Below are 17,170 nucleotides of genomic sequence, written 5' to 3'. Positions count from 1 at the left end.
GAGAAGAGGAAGCTGTACAGTGTTCACTGGCCCCCTTCTAGGTCCATACTCATCGATTATCCCTCATAGTCACCACAGTAACACTGTGAGATAGGAATTATTGTAATCATTTGTAATCTAGAGCAAGGACTCTAGATTCAGACAAGTGTCTCGCCCAAAGTCATTCAAGGCAGTGAAGAAGCCAGTTGCTTTGGCATCCCGGAGACCTGGATTTTCTTGCTTGCTAATAAGCTATTTACACAAATTAATTTGACCTCATCACTTTCCTCATCAGTAAAATGGGTAAGCAGCCACCTTCTCAGTTGCTGAAAAGAGAATGAGATTTATATAGCTGTTGTGTTTCTTATACAGTATGGTTCTGTGCACTCTAGTTTTATTTTCTTTATTTTATTATATTTGACCATAGTCACTGGAAGCTATATTTCAGTGGATTTTCCCCAATTTCAGTCATGAGTTCAAACTATGAATAACCCAGTTAGACCTTCCTGTGAATATTTGCCAGCAAAGGAATTGCATACCTGTCCTGAAGAGAAAAGTAGAGGCAGCTTAAGGGGGTGTATTCATCTGCTATAAAACAGTAACCCTGCATATGAAATGATGGTTTGGAGTTTTGTTCCAGCCTCCTCATGTTCAGCTGTGAAGCTAGGATAAAGGCATCAAACTACATGCTTTTTGCACTGGAGAGATAAGGAGAAGAACCGCTAGTCTGGGAACTTACTGCTTTGAGGGGAAGAGACTATGCTAGTCCTTTTGTGTTTTCTTAAAATTTTCTTCTTTTTTAAATATTAAAGATCTTATTCTTTATTTATTTCTCAGAGAGAGAGAGCACAAGCAGAGCGAGTGGCAGGCAGAGGGAGAAGCAGACTCCCTGCTGAGCAAGGACCACCCACCCACCCACCCCCCGCCACTTTCACCCCCACCCCAGACTCGGGACTCAGTCCCGGGGACCCTGGGATCATGACCTGAGCCGAAGACAGATGCTTAACCCAGTGAGCCACCCAGGTGCCCCTTCTTAAAATTTCCTTGAGCACTACTAGCTCAAGAAATCTCTTTGGTAATCTCTTTGCCACCTTTGCCATGGTGGTGGTCACAGGTGCCATTTGCCAGCCCAGCTCAGCCAGAGAAACTGACGAGGGGGTGAGCTAGCATAGCACGGGGGGTGAGGGAGGGCACAAGCCTGAGTCACCGGCTCACAGTACATTTCTGTCCTGAGTGGCCCAAGCATCACCTGCAGATCAAGCTCATTGGTCCTTCTGAGATTAGGAAAAACCTCGATGTCCAATTCCAGATATACAACATCCTCCTGCCCGTTTCTCACCTTTTCCTGTTCCTGCACTTCCACTGGCCACCTGCTAAATCTTCACTCTGATTTTAGAGAACATTATTTAGCATGTGCCCAGGTGGAGGGAGAAACTGAGCTTTAGAGGAGAGTAGAAATGTGGCGTTGGAAAATACATAATTGTTCTCTCCAGAGTGTTATTTGGATTTAAACTGTTTGAAAGAGGTAAATATCTGGTGAAAATTCATCATTTGAATAGATTACTAATAATTGTGTGTGGGGGTGGGTAAAATGCATATAATATAAAAATTTCCATCTCAGTCATTTTTAAGTGTACAATTTCAGTACTGTTACGGACATTCCCATTAGACAGCCAATTTCCAAAGCTCTTTTTGTCTTGCAAAATTGAGCTTCTTTACTCTTTAAACAACAATTCCCCTTAATGCTCTTCACAGACCCTGTCAACCACCATTCTACTTTCTGTTTTTATAAATATGACCAGCCTCAGTACCTCAAATAAGCAGAATCATAAAGCATGTATTTCGTGTGACTGGCTTCTTTCACTTAGCACGTCCTCCACGTTCATCCATGTTGTAGCCTGTGACAGAATTTCTTTCCCTTCTAAAGCTGACTTACATTCCATTGTATGTATATACCATGTTTTGTTGATCCGTTCATCCACTGGTAGACACTGGGTTGATTCCACCATTTTGGCTATTGTGAATAATGCTGCTATGCATGCACAAATGTCTCTTTGAGACCCTGCTCCCAATTCTTTGGGGTATACACCCAGGAGTGGGATCGCTGGATCACAGGGAAATTCTGTATTTAATTTTTTTGAGGAACTGCCATACTGTTTTCCATGGTGGCTACACTTTACATTCCTACCAACAGTGCACAAGGATTCTGATCTCTCCACACCTTCACCAGCACTTACCCTTTACTTCTCTCTCTCTCTTTTGCTTTTCTAAGGTAGCCATCCTAATGGGTGTTAGTTGTATCTTACTGTGGTTTTGATTTGCATTTCCCTAGTGATTAGTTATGTTGAGCATATGTGTTTATCTTTTCATGTGTTTACTGGCCATTTATGTATCTTCTTTGGTGAAATATCTTTTCAAGTCCTTTGCTCAGGTTTCAGTCGGGTTGTTTGATTTGCTAATAATGTTTTACAAGACAAAGGTAGCAGAAGCTCATCTAAAAGCTTATAGTACAACCTAGCTTTTGTAGGTATCATGTGAGGATCAAATGAGGTGATTCAGGTAAGTGCTTAGTTGACAGCATTCAGAGAACTATTGTCATTATTAAATACTGATATTTTTTAGAAAGAAAGTATGGTAACATTAGTGCAAAGATTGAAATAGGAAAGATTACCCAGGATTTCCTCACTCAACAAAGTTTCTTGTTTTTTTTTAAAGATTTATTTATTTATTTGAGAGAGAGAGCGAGCTCACACATGCATGTATGTGTGCACAAGTGTGGGGAGGGGTAGTGAGAGAGAATCTTCAAGCAGACTCCCTGCTGAGTGTGGAGCCCAGTGTAGGGCTCAATCACACAACGAAAGAGATCTTAACCTGAGCTGAAACCAAGAGTCAGACATTTAACTGACTGAGCAACACAGGCACCCCTGTTTCTTGGGGTTTTTTAATTAAACTTTTTATTTTGAGATATTATAGATTTATATGCAATTGTAAGAAATGATACAGAAATTAAAACAGGTCCATTCAAACACTTTTACATGAATATTTGTGAGAATATTATTATGAGAATATTATTATTCATAATCATTAAGGAGTGTAAAAAGCGGTGTCTGGGTGGCTCAGTGGGTTAAGCCTCTGCCTTTGGCTTAGGTCCTGATCCCTGGGATCGAGCCCTACATTGGGGTGGGGTCCCTGCTCAGCAGGGTTCCTGTTCCCCACCCCAGCCCCCTGCCTGCCTCTCTGCCTACTTGTGATCTCTGTCTGTCAAGTAAATAAAATCTTTAAAAAAAAAAATGTAAACAACCCACATGTCCATCAGTTGAATGGATAGACAAAATGTGATGTATCCATACCATGGAATATTATTCAGCAATAAAAAGAAATAAAGTACTGACACATGCTACAATGTGGCTAACCCTTGAAAACACTATGTTGAATGACAGAGGCCAGACAGACAGAAAGGACCACATATTGTGTGATTCCATGTATGTGAAATGTTGTGAATAGGCAAATCTGTAAAGACAAAGGAAATGAGTGGTTGCCTCAAGTGAGAGACTGGAAGGATGGGGGTATGACTGTCAGTGGATATGGGGTTTCTTTTGGGGGTGATGCAGATGTTTCAATAATTGTGCTCTTGGGCTCACAACTCTGAATATATGGGAACCAATGAATTATATAATTTAAACGGGCCAATGGTATGGTATATGGATTATATTTCAACAAAGCTTTCATATATATGTTATTTATATATATATATGATACAGAAAGATCCCTTGTAATCTTTATCCAGTTTCCCCAGTACTAACATCTTGCAAAACTGCAGTATGATATCATAGCCAGGACACTGACATTGATGATTATTTTTTAATTGTGCTTTTCTCTTTCTAGTCTTGTATTAAAGAAAGGAAGGAAGAGGAGGTAGTAACAGGGTGGGGCAGGAAGGAAGGAAAGAAGGAAGAAAGGAAAAGAAAGAAAAGAACAAAATAGAAATTTTGATCTGGGCTCTTTTGTAGATACAGTTTTGGGAATTTGGCTGTCAGGGAGCTCTTCCTTAGCTCTTGAAATAACGTCAATATGTTGAGTGCATTTAGCAGAAGAATACCGGAAATAAAACCAAAAGAATAATGATTGGTGACATTATATTATGCATCAGAGGTCAAAGATGCCCCTCTTCTAGGCGTGTCTGTGTGTCTCAATCCAGCTGTGTGAGGGCTGCTGTAATAGCAAAGTCTGTCATTTAGAACTGCCTGAATTTTGTTTTTATTTCTCAAGAGATGGGCAGGACAGTTTTTCTCAATGATAGAAAAAGAAGAACAAATTAAAAATGATATTCCTGTTAACCAAGTAAATTAATGTTTTTGTGAAGCTTGAGGTTCATAGACCACCAGTCACATTTATGGTCCAGATTTTTTTGGTCTGAAATGCAGTGAAAAATACTAGGAAGTGACCTGTTCTGGGGGAGGAGGGGTGGGGATAAAAGAAAGGAGTTTCTCCCTCAAGCTGTTTCCTCTCATTCGTGTGATCCTCTTGACATCTGGCTTGGTGACACGTTTTCCCCCCTGTGGATTATTGGATTCCAAGGGAACTGACTGGTCAGTGAAGCCAAGGATGATGTTTCCTGTTACCACTTGGTCTATGAAGAGACTTTATAGAAAAAAAGGAACTTGTTTTCAATTGAATTTTGCTTAATATATTGTCATTTGAACAACTACGTTGAAATTAATCACCAGCCAACTTGCAAAATCAACCCTGTGCATCTTTTTTAAAAACCAGCTTCCATTTTGTGGTACTTAGGTGCTCTTTAGCAAATTAGTCACCCCCGAAAATTTGAGAGCTTTCTCAAATTGTCACCCCAACTTTCTTCAACTGTGCCAAAGTGGCACTCTTCAAGATATTCTTTACTTACAAATGATTTGAAAAAAAAAATTGCAGTCTGTAATGCCAGCCCAAATCTCCATGATTAGGTTAATTGAACCTACACCCTACTGGAGAATATCTTTGTAAAGTACGACTCAATCCGTAGCTCCAGATAAAAATCATACCTTTAGTGCAAGTTGGAAACCTGCCCTGTTGTTTAAATCCCACAGCCCCAAGACACCAGTAAAGGGGAGCTGTTGCCATTCTTGAGCTCCGCTCGACACAGCTGTTTTAGTCACTGTTCATCTCAAACTCCTTATCAGCACTTTTAATATCTTTAGCAGCAGTGCTTTCCTGGTAACTTTTCCCCTACCCTTGGAACGCATTTTTTCCTTCATCCTTTACCCATAATTTTATATGATGCAAAAGTCTCGGTGAATTCCATTGTTTGATGAGAGAGAGAGAGAGAACAGTTTTGTTTCTTTCGCTTTTATTGCTATGTAATATAACAAGCAGACTGGAAAGTATATAACAACACAAATACTCAATATCACAAATAATCACAAAAGGAAAACTGGTGCAGTAGATACTGACTGAGATAACATGCTGGAAACTTGCCAGCACCCAAAAGACCCCACTTACCCCTTCCCAACCCCTTCCCAACCCCAACCTCGCCGTCCCCCAAAGGCAGCTGCCATTCTGACTTTCGTGGTAATTTCCTTTTCTTTACACTTCTGCTCCTTTTGTATGTGGGAGTGTGCATCCTCGAACAATGTAGTTTAGTTTTGCCTGTTTTTAAACTTTATGTGAATGAATCCTACCAAATGGACTCCTGTATTAGTCATGCCTCTTGTGTTCAGCATTATCCTTATGAGGTTCATCATGTTTTGGGGATGTCGCTAGAGTTCATTTACCTTCATTGCTCTATAGGGCTGTGTTATATCTGTACATACATGGTAGGATGGCTTATCCATTGATTTCACTGTTTATTGATGGAACTGGACATGTTCCCAGTTTTAAGCCTCTATGAACAATTCTGCCAAGAACATTTTCATACGGGCGCGAGGGTACATGGTTTTCTCTAGGGTGGCCAGGAATTCTTTTGCTGGATCATGGAGGTATGAATCTTCAGCTGTCCTAAATACTGCCAACTCTGTTTCCAAAGTGCTTGTCCCAGCAAAATGTTCAAGAGATCTCAGTGTGCCATTTCCTGATCAACAGAATTGTATCTAGAAGGACGTGGGCCGCAGGTCAGCACAGCCTTTGGGGGTGTGTGTGTGTGTGTGTGTGTATGTGTGTGTGTGTGGTTACTCAAGGTAATTGCACTTGAAAGAAGGCAGCTCTGTCAACATCCGTCATGGGCCCCTGGGAATGTTGGTAAAGATAGCTTACCAGCTGAATTTCACTGATGTTCAGAAAAGAGCACAGATGAAGGCAGCCTTGGGGAGCTGTCCGAGTTTCCCCGCTAGGGTTGTGTGCTCACCAGCACTCACATTGTCAGTGGTTGATATCTGGGTGGTGGTCTGTCTTCCTATGGCTTTGTTTGTATGTCTCTGATTACTAATAAGATTGAGTTCTTTTTACGTGTTTCTTAGCCATTGGGACTTTTTTTTTTAATTTAAATTCAATTAATTAACACATAGTGTTGTTAGTTGCAGAGGTAGAGTTCATGATTCATCAGTCTTATATAACACCCAGTGTCCATTACATCACTTGCCCTACGTAAGGTCCATCACCCAGTGGACTTCTTTTTAAAATGACTGTGCAAGCCTTTGCCTATTTTCCAATTTTTCTTACTGATTTATAGGAATTCTTTATATATTCTGGACACTAGTCCTTTGTCATTTACATGTGTCAAAGAATGTATTTTCTTGCTGTTTTGCCACTGGTACAATCATGTAACTGAGGATCCATGTATAAACTTTTTTCTTTTTTTTGCATTTTATGTAATTTATTTCTTGTATTTATTATTGGAGGATAGTTGGCACACAATGTTATATTGCTTTTAGATGCACAAAATAGTGATTTGACCATTCTGTGTATTACTCACTGCTCATCCTGGTAAGTGCAGTCACCATCTGTCACCACGTAATGTAATTACAATATTATTGACAATATTCCCTGTGCTCTCCTTTTCATCTCTGTGGACTTCCATATTTTATAACTGAACGTTGTACCTCTTTATTCTCTACACTTATTTTGTCCTTCCTCACACCCCCTTCCCCTCTGGCAACCATCAGTTTGTTCTCTGTTGAGCCTATTTTTTGTTGTTGTTGTTTGTTTGTTCATTTGTTTTGTTTTTTTTTAGATTCCACATCTAAGTGAAATCATATAGTATTTGTCTTTCTTTGTCTGACATATTTCACTTAGCATAATGCTCTCTAGGTCCATTTATGCTGTCGCTGATGGCAAGATCTCATCTCTTTTATGGCTGAGTAAATTCCTATGTGTGTGTACGTGTGTGTGTGTGTGTGTACATGTGTCTACCACTTCCTAATCTATTCATCTACTGATGGACACTTAGGTTACTTCCATATCTTGGCTATTGTAAATAATTCTGTAAGAAACATAGGCATGCATTTGTCTTTTACAATTCGTGTTTCATTTTCTCTGGGTAAATACCCAAAAGTGGAGTTGCTGGATCATATGGTATTTCTATTTTTAATTTTTTGAGAAACCTCCATGCTGTTTTCCACAGTGGCTGCAGAAATTTACATCCCTACCGACAGGGCATGAGGGTTCCTTTTTCTCCACATCCTCACCAACACTTACTGTTTCTTGTCTTTTTGATACTAGCCATTCTGACAGGTGTCAGAATGTGAAGTGAGATCTCACTGTAGTTTTGATTTGCATTTTCCTGTTAATTAGTTATGTTGAGCATCTTTTCAAATGTCTGTAAGTCTTTGAAAAAATGTCTGTTCAGGTCCCCTACCCATTTTTAATCAGATTATTTAGTTTTTCTGCTGTTGAGCTACAGAAGTTTCTTATATATTTGAATATTAACCCCTTATTGGATATATCACTTGCAAATATCTTCTCCCATTGAGTAGTTGTCTTTTCATTTTGTTGATGGTTTCCTTTGCCATGCAAGAACTGTTTATTTTGATGTAGTCCCAGTAGATTAGTTTTGCTTTTGTTTTCCTTTCCTGAGGAGACATATTTATAAATATGTTGTGAAGGCTGATGTCCAAGTGTTTACTGGCTATATTTTCTTTTAGGAGTTTTATAGTTTTAGGTCTTATATCTAAGTCTTTAATCCATTTTGAGTTTATTTTTGTGTATGGTATAAGAAAGTATTCCAGTTTCATTGTTTTGTCTGTAGCTGTCCAATTCTCTTAACTCCATTTATTATAAAAACTATCTTTTCTCCATTGTATATATTCTTGCCTTCTTTGTCATAGATTAATTGACCATACAAGTATGAGTTTATTTCTGGGCTCTCTATTCTCTTCTGTTGATGTGTATGTCTGTTTTTGTGCCAGTACCATACTGCTTTGATTATTATAACTTCATGCTATACCTTGAAACCTGGGATTGTGATGCCTCCAGCTTTGTTTTTTCTCAGGATTGCTTTGGCTCTTCAGGGTCTTTTGTGGTTCCATACAAATTTTCAGGTTATTTGTTCTACTTCTATAAAAAATGTTATTGGCATTTTGATTGAGATTACATTGAATCTGTGGGTTGCTTTGCATAGTAAGTTCATTTTTTTTTTTAGTAAGTTCATTTTAACAATATTAATTCTTCTAATCCGTGAGCACAGTGTATCTTTCTGTTGGTTTATATCATCTTTAATTTTTTTCATCAGTGTTTTATAGTATTCAGAGTATAGGTCTTTTACCTCCTTGGTTAAATTTATTCCTAGATATTTTATTCTCTTTGGTACAGTTATTAAGTGGGATTGTTTCCTTAACTACTCTTCCTGCTACTTCACTAATAGTATATAGAGATACAACAGATTTCTGTTTATTAACTTTGTATCCTCTTACTTCCTAAATTTATTTATTATATTTATTCCTGTAACTGAATACCTGTGTATAAAGCTTTACACAAATTTATAATGAATCTTTTTTATTTTAATTTTCTTTAATTTTTAATTTTTTTATGATGAGTGTGCTCTTAATCCCCATCACCTATTTCACCCTTCCCACCATCCCTCCCCCCTCTGGTAACCCCCAGTTTGTTCTCAACAGTTAAGAGTCTATTTCTTGGTTTGTCTCTCTCTCTCTCTTTTTTTTTTTTCTTTGCTTGTTTGTTTTGTTTCCTTAATTCCACATATGAGTGAAATCATATGCTATTTGTCTCTCTCTGACTTATTTCAGTTAGCATTATACCCTCTAGCTGCATCCATGTTGTTGCAGATGGCAAGATTGCATTCTTTTTTTATGACTGTATAGTATTCCATTGTGTGTGTGTGTGTGTGTGTGTGTGTGTGTATAAAGAAGATATCTCCTATCTTCTTTATCTATTAATCTATCAATGAACACTTGGGCTGCTTCCATTGTTTGGCTGTTTAAATAATGCTACAATGGACATAGGGGTGCATGTTTCCCTTTGAATTAGTGTTTTTATATTTTAGGGGTAGATACCCAATAGTGCGATTCCTGGATCATGGGGTAGTTTCATATTTATTTTTTTTTTTTTGAGGAACCCCCATAACATTTTCCACAGTGACTACACCAGTTTGCATTCCCACCAACTGTGCAATAGGGTTCCCTTTTCCCCACATCCTGGCCAATGCTTGATGTTTTTTCTTTTTTATTTTAGCCATTCTGACAAGTGTGAGGTGAATCTTACTGTAGTTTTGAGATAATGACTTTTCTAGGTTCAAATGCAATGTTAAAGGACTTTTATTGGTGGCATTTACTCTAAATTTACACTTAAGATCTGTAAGAAAGATCATATTGTGTGTAATTATGCATTTAAATGGAAAATCAATTTAATAGATTCATGATTCCATTATTTTTTATAGGTTGTGGCTTTTGAAAATAACCTAGTACAGTTTTCTATTTTGTCAGCCTTCTATTACTGGCCTATCCATAATTCTAATACTTACTTTACTTCGCATATTACATTTTTTCATTTTCCTGTACAACACTATAAGCGACTATTAAATACAAATCAAAGTAAAATATCAAGGGAAAAATTTTAACAGAGTAATAAGTATCAATGATCAGAAGAAAAGTAAGTATGGTCAACTGTTAGCTGTAAACTAATACTTTTTCTGACACATTTGGAAGTGTGGAAATAGAGACATAATTTCCTTTAAAAAAATTCCCTTTGTAAAGAAAGATACATACTCATTCACAAAATGAATCAAAATGGAACAGAACAAAAGAAAGTAAAAGTCACTCCCAATTTCTGCCACCCAGAGATCTCATCACTGTTGATGTTTTATTGAGCATGCTTCCAGTCAGTCATTGTGTGTTCTGTACAGACACAGATAGTTATATGATCTAACAAAGAGACCAGTCACTAGACCCTAGACATCACCATTTCGTAGCACAAGTTAAACAAAACAAAAACTGTAATAGGGGTGGAACAACCTGCAGGGAACCTGCTGCCACTCCCCCCTCACCTTTTTCTTGCACTTCTAAGACAAGTACAGAAAGAGAGGAAAGGAAAGGGGAATGTGATTATCTCTATTTCTGCTTTGTCAAACCACTGAGAAGAGGGGGCCCCAGGAGAAAATGAGGTTCAGAATTAAGCACACCATTGGGGGCGGGTTCCAGAAAAAGGGACCTTGGGGAAACTATATGAAGGAGTTAGTATTTCCCAAAGTGCATTTCGCAGGGTGTGAAAAGGTACATGACAGTGTGTCCTGTGGTCAAGAAGGTGTGGAAAGCGCTGAGGTTAGCCAGGCCTGACAGGTTTCTTTACTGCAGGACTCTCTGCTTCTGGGCATGGGAGAGGGTGGCAAGTGGTAGGTCCTAGACATTTTGATACAGAAGCCTTTGCTCATGGAGAGTCACCCAAGTCCAGTTCTCTTGGGAAGCTTGAGGAAGCACTTATTTAACTCTAGTATATTATACTTCAAAGTTAGTATATACAATTTCTTAAAATGCAAACCTTTTTTTCCCTGATTACAAAAATAATACATATTCAATGTAGAAAATTTGGTAGTTAAAAGTATCATGAACACAAATGAAGTCACTGTAATTGTGCCATTGGAGATGGCTGGCACTTGGCATATTTTAGTGTTTTCTTCCAGACCTGTGAGTGTGTGTATGTAAGAGAGCCGTGCTATGCAATTTTTTTATTGTTGTTGTTCTTGGATAAAGAATATTTTATTCATTAGAGGAAAATCTTTGTCCCCATGATGGATTGCATACAGAAGCTTGTGGGGTTTTATTTTTCCAAAATAATGCTTTATGAAACCTTGTTGATTTTGCAATAATTTTAGATTTTTTTATAAAGATGGTACAGAGAATTCTCATACACCCTTGACTTGGCTTCCCCTCATGTTAACACTGTCTAGAGTTTTGTGTCAGTTTTTTTTTCTCTATCTTTTAACCCTGCGTGAACTTTTTGGTTTTCAGTTGGATCAAACATGCCCTCTCTTCTGCTGTCTTGCTAGGTTACTATAACAATAGTACCAAAGTGGCTGTGAAAACCCTGAAACCAGGCACTATGTCTGTGCAAGCATTCCTGGAGGAAGCCAACCTCATGAAAACCCTTCAGCACGACAAGCTCGTGAGGCTCTATGCCGTGGTTACCAGAGAAGAGCCTATCTACATCATCACCGAGTACATGGCCAAGGGTGAGCGCATCCCCCTAACCCAGGGCTTTTGAAAGGCTTCAGGCTCCAAAAGTAAAACGTTTATTTTTCTTTATTTTTTTTCTTTAAATTTTTCCTTTATTTTTTTCTTTATTTATTTGAGAGAGAGAGAGAGATCACGAACAGGGGGTGAGGGGAAGAGTAGAGGAAGAAGCAGACTCCCCACTAAGCAGAGAGCCCCATGTGGGCCTCAATCCCAGGACCTTGGGATCCTGACCGGAGCCAAAAGCAGATGCTTAACGGACCTAGCCACTCCGGTGTCCCAAAGTAAAAAGTTTAAATGTTCACAGAATATTCCAATAATTTTAATTCCAAAACAGCATGCCCACTAGTGAAAAATCAGAACCCATGGGGAAACAAACCATTTTCATAAACCACCTCACCAGAAATATTGTTAAGTGTTATCTATATTATAGAAATAATACAAGATCTTTCTATATTCTCTGCGTTTGTCTTCTTAGTCATATTAGCCATAAGAATCGCACGCAAAATGTAGAAGCCCCCTAATAAATATTTGTCCAAAAAATATGTATCTCAAATAAGAATATTTTTGTTATGTCTTTAAAGTGGGAGTTCTCAGGATCCTAAAATGCATTCATTTTCCTCTCTAATATTATCTATGTGTTCAGGGTGTCACTTTAAGATGGGAACATTTTTGAAACTGTTGGAGGTTATATTCCTCTGTAATCAGAATCACTAACCAAGAGGTGTCCAGCAACCATGTTTTCTCTGGCTGATATTACCTTCAGATAACAGGGTGTGAGTTACTACCCTTCTTCCTCCGGATCAGGTAGACATACTACCAAACTACCAAATGGTTCTTTAAAATTCTTTAGAAGGAATGAAGGAAGAAAGGGAAACAACAACAACAACAGTAGTACCAAATTAAGAATCCTGCATCATGGAGATCATACTGTGATGTCTCCGCTGAGTAGATTAGAAAGATGAATATAACATTTTCTTATTTAATATATGTAAATATTTCAGAGTATCAGTCACTGAGAGTCCTTCCAAAAAAAAAGGAAGTTGTTTAAAAACAAACAAAAAAACTACCCCTGTGGCTTAGGTTGCCATAACCTAGAAACTGAACTTTGTGGTTCAGTAAGTACTAGTTGAATTAAGCGGCTGGAAGTATTTGAATCATAAATGTAAATATGAATTTCTCCTCATAACATCACTTAGCCTCTACTGAGTACTTACTGTATACCAGAGTGTTCTTGATGTGTTCCTTGAGTGATCTCCCATAATCTTCTTAGCAGTCTCAGAGCTAAGTGCCATTGTTCTGTGTTGAGAATGAAGTAGCAGAACATTTACTGAGTACTTAACCACTCGCCAGGCACCATGGCACGTGCTTTTTAGATCTGTCCCCACAAGACCTCTGACAATAGCTGGTAGGACATGCCCTCTTTACAGGCACGAAGGCATTATGGGTAAGCAGCTTGTCCAAGGTTGACACTTTAAGTTCTAGGAGAAAAAGCAGGGCTTGTTTTAGCGATGAAGCCGTAGGAAGTAGGAGGGTTTATCGACACACTTTCTTTTAGGTACAAAGTACAGTATGTTCACCAGCTACTCATTGACCCCCTGCTGCAGTCGCTGGCTTCTGTGCTTTGGCTGGACACCGATAGGAGAGAGCCTCACCCAGTGCCGCTCCAGGCAGGCCCCTTGGGAGGACCTGCTGGTTTCTCTCTCTGGGCAGCTCTGAAGATCAGACAGCTGCTCTAGGTGGATTGTGGTGGCAGGTGCAAAGTGCCCTGAAATACAGAGCTAGAGAAACACTGTCCCCCCAGCCCCATCACCCTTTCTTACCTGGCCCACACGCTACATTTCACATCAGGTCGAAGGTAACAGGTTAGAAGGGCCTGGATTTGACCAACTTCCGGAAAAGGCACTATGGCCATACAGAATCGCAAAGGCAATCATTGTGTGCGCTCCCTCACTAATAGTCATGATCCTCTGACTTTTGTTCAACTTTTGGTCTTGTGTGTTTGAACTACACTCACTGGTCACTCTTCTACCAACAGGCAGTTTGCTGGATTTCCTGAAGAGTGACGAAGGGGGCAAGGTGCTGCTTCCCAAGCTAATTGACTTCTCTGCCCAGGTGAAGTATTAAAAATCCAGGGTGCATGTAAGTTCGCGGAGACTCCGTGCTTCCAAGTCACGATGTTCCAGGGAGAAGGCATTTGTGCTGGCTGTTTCCTAGTAGTGGTTCCCAGAAAAAGGCCTTGCAAAGTGCACTTCCTTGGAGAGAATGATGGGTGTTTCACACTGAAGGCACGTGTGTGTGCGTGTGTCCGGCTCTGGCTTGGGTGTCACCTTCCCTAAAACAAGGCAGCCTCTTATGTTCACACCTGCACCAGCTAGAGAGACAGTGCGAGGGAAGAGGTCACTTGTTGCTGCTTTCTGGAGATGCGGTCCCAAGCGGTCTGAGCACAGAACATTCTAAGTGATGCGCACGCAGTAGTAAGTTACTAACCTAAGGTACAGGTGCTTTTAAGTCCTTAATATTCTTGAAAACAGAGGAACTATATTCTTTTCCTTATTCTTCTTGCTGGATATGTCTTTTGGGTTCTAAGAAATATTCATTTATAATATTTGTAGTCCTAGCCTAGAAGTTGCAAGTTTGTTTCATTTGGAACCACACATTTCCTGGAGCGCATTTAAGGGCAGAGGGAAGTTACCCAGAAACCCAGCAATTTACCTGGTGTGTCAAGGAAATGTGCATTTGAATGATGCCAGCTACTGAATATTAATAGTCTAATTGTATCTGTTAGTCATTTTCAGTAATTTGCTTGTTTTGTTTCTCGATACTGGCCATGGGCAGGTCATGTTGGGAAGGCCATGTGCCATAAAGCCTGAAGTGGCCCAAGAGATTTCCAGAAGTTCCAGGAAAGGGTTGCCTTTATGATCTTCATTTCTTACTCCCATTTCTTCCCTCAGACCCTCTCTAAGTTGGGAAATTGATAAGGCCTTCTTGGGAAGATGAGCTCAAAGGAAAGAATTAGTACGCGGTAAAGTACTTCAAGAAAGAGAGGATCAGAACCCATGTTCTACAGTAGCGTATCGTGGGCTGAGTTGGGGATCAATGTCCGAAAACTGGCATGTGTCATGGCTCGTGGCTCTGACTCGATAGCCATAACCACTTAGGAAGTCCGTTGATTCACACATCAAATATTGGAATGGTGATTCCTGTTTTTAGGAGATGTTGTTGGGGGTCTAATCTGATCACAGAGCAGCATGCACACTAACGCTTCAGAGCCTCTTGGTGGAAGCTGAGGGAGTCTTGGGGATGACAGTCCCCACCTTTATCATTCTGGTAAAGGTGTGTGATGAAGTCCCCCAGCTCAGCCCCCAGGTCATCTACCCAAACCTGGCAAGCTTTCAGAGGTTCCTTATCTGAGTAAGAAATTCAAAGGTGGTCTGGAACCCCAACCTCTAATGTGGAATGAAGCAAGATGGCTATGGTAGAACTGGGGGAAGGGAAAGAGTCCAGCAGCCCTGACTTTACTCAGACTCTCTACACTGGCCCCTGAGAAGATCTGTAGACTCCAAAGGTTCCAAGATCATAGTTTGAAAACCACTGCTCTATAGTAAGAGGATGATTACTTGGATGGATGCAGCTCTAGATCCTGTGTAGATAGGGGGTCAGAAGTGGAGAAAGCAGAAATTGTCACACTTGACATTGATCAAGAAGGCCCTCAATTGGGGCGGCAAGTTAGGTATCCCGCATGGATGAGACAGTTGAGGAATGTAGTGAAGGTTGGTTGTATCCACTTCTCAGAAAGGGAAGGGGGCTGATAGGAATATGGAAAAGTGGGCCATGTGGCCTGGAGGCCTGAGTGGTCCTAGCTCAAGTGTGGCGGAGGGTCGGATCTGTGTGTGCCCGCAATTCTATAGGGTTGTATAGGGTGTACGGTTATATGGAAATTATGCCCATCAGGGTGTGTACCATACCTGGAGAAGGACTTTAATTTGTCACATGGGTATTTTTTATTTGATTTTGCGTGGCTTACCTCATAAAGCCTTATCTTGACATAGTCCAAGTTTTTAAGGTCCAACTTGGGGCCTCTGTATCTATTCTTTAACTTTCTACTTTACTACCGTGCTAAAAAAGGTAACTGTGTCTAACTTACAAATGAGTTGGGGAAAAAAGTTTCTTTCTAAAACTTTGTAGTTTGCCGGGAAGATTATCCCAGAGCCTGGCATTGACCATGACTTTCAAATTGTAGGTTCCAGGTGGCTTCAGTTGACTCCTCTGTCAGTTGTGGTGGGGCTGAGCACACACCTCTGGCAGTGATGGGAGGGGCCTGGGATAATCAAGGCCGCCACCAAACCAGTGTTCCAAATCCAGCTCCTGCTGGATAAGCTCTTGTTTCCCTGCCAGGGTCTCTTTCCCAGCAGTGGCCACTGGGTAGAACTGGTGGGACATCCAAAGGGCATGGGGGGGGGTGAAGTGACAGTGGGAGGGTCAGCAGTCAGCATCACCCAGGATGTCACTAAGCACGTGGTTCTTCACAAAATTCAAAATTTTTTTTTGCAACCAAATAGAATTTCCTTTTGAGTCCATCTTTGTTCACGGTGCAAATCTCACCCAGACTCTTCCCCAATCCTTCCCTCAAGGTGGACCTCCTGAGACCCCATGTTGCCCCATCTTTGCTTACCATCTGCTTTGTTTGTTTGTGGCTTTTCTTGTTATGATATTGATACCACGAGAAGAGGGCCTGAATCTTGGCAAGAATGAGTAGGGCCTACAGGCCTGAAATCATGTACCTTACACATCGGCTTCCTGTTGACTATACGTGGTACACATTTCTACTGTGATACTGTCTGTTCCCTTTGGGACAGTACTACCAACACTCCTCTGAAATTATCTCTCCGTTAACTCTATCACTTCTCCCTAATGGATGAGATGAGAATAATAAATATTAATAACGTTGGCCCAGGGAGATAGAGGAAACCTGGAGCCTGCCTACTGGAATCATCTGGCCTTTCTATACCTTCTTCCGCTTGACTCTTCGGAGTGGACTTAGGGTAAAGCAGAAGATTCATAAACGTTCACACTTGAACTCTAAACTAAAAAACAAGCAGGCTATAGTTTGTACTTTCTTCTGTTAGTATTTTCAGTAGCACAAGAGGATATAATTCAACTTAGCTCCTTTTCACCATAAGGGGTGGAGAGGAGAAAGAAACCAGCTTACTTATCTCAGCCCCAGAAGGATGAGGGAACAGGGGTAAGGGACAGCACTGGGACTTTTCCCACAGCCTCTCATCAGCTTCTTCTTCCCTCTCCCCACAACCTACTTCCCCAAGCTCTGCTTTCCCCTCACCAACCTTCTCTTACACCAGTCGAGACAGGAAGTGGGTGAGTGCACATGACAGCCTCTCAGTTCATGTGAGAGCTGATTTCATCACTTCCTGTCTCAGGATGAGTCCTAAAAAGCTCTTCTGAGCCCAAGTGTAATTCATTCTATGCACCCTGTCTCTCAGCTCACTCACCTTCCTGGGCATTTAGTGGAGATGAAGAAATCCCAACTAAAGTAGTTTTACCAGTCCTTTCCCTCTGGT

At 40.3% G+C, this 17,170-nt stretch overlaps 1 protein-coding gene across 3 annotated transcripts in view; it reads left to right on the top strand.

Moving 5' to 3' along the window:
• The window catches only part of LYN (LYN proto-oncogene, Src family tyrosine kinase), an 85,730-nt gene that overhangs the window by 33,354 nt on the left and 35,206 nt on the right, over positions 1-17,170 (top strand). For all 3 annotated transcript variants that reach the window (XM_044245576.1, XM_044245575.1, XM_044245574.1), the window contains 2 exons: positions 11,408-11,590; positions 13,630-13,706. In XM_044245576.1, the coding sequence (XP_044101511.1) occupies positions 11,408-11,590; positions 13,630-13,706 (260 nt within the window). The remainder of the gene's footprint in view (positions 1-11,407; positions 11,591-13,629; positions 13,707-17,170) is intronic.

Source organism: Neovison vison, chromosome 4 (genome assembly GCF_020171115.1).
Source record: "Neovison vison isolate M4711 chromosome 4, ASM_NN_V1, whole genome shotgun sequence".
Lineage (NCBI taxonomy): Eukaryota > Metazoa > Chordata > Mammalia > Carnivora > Mustelidae > Neogale > Neogale vison.
Note: the sequence above shows the minus strand (reverse complement) of the source record. Positions and strands in the feature narration are given on the sequence as shown.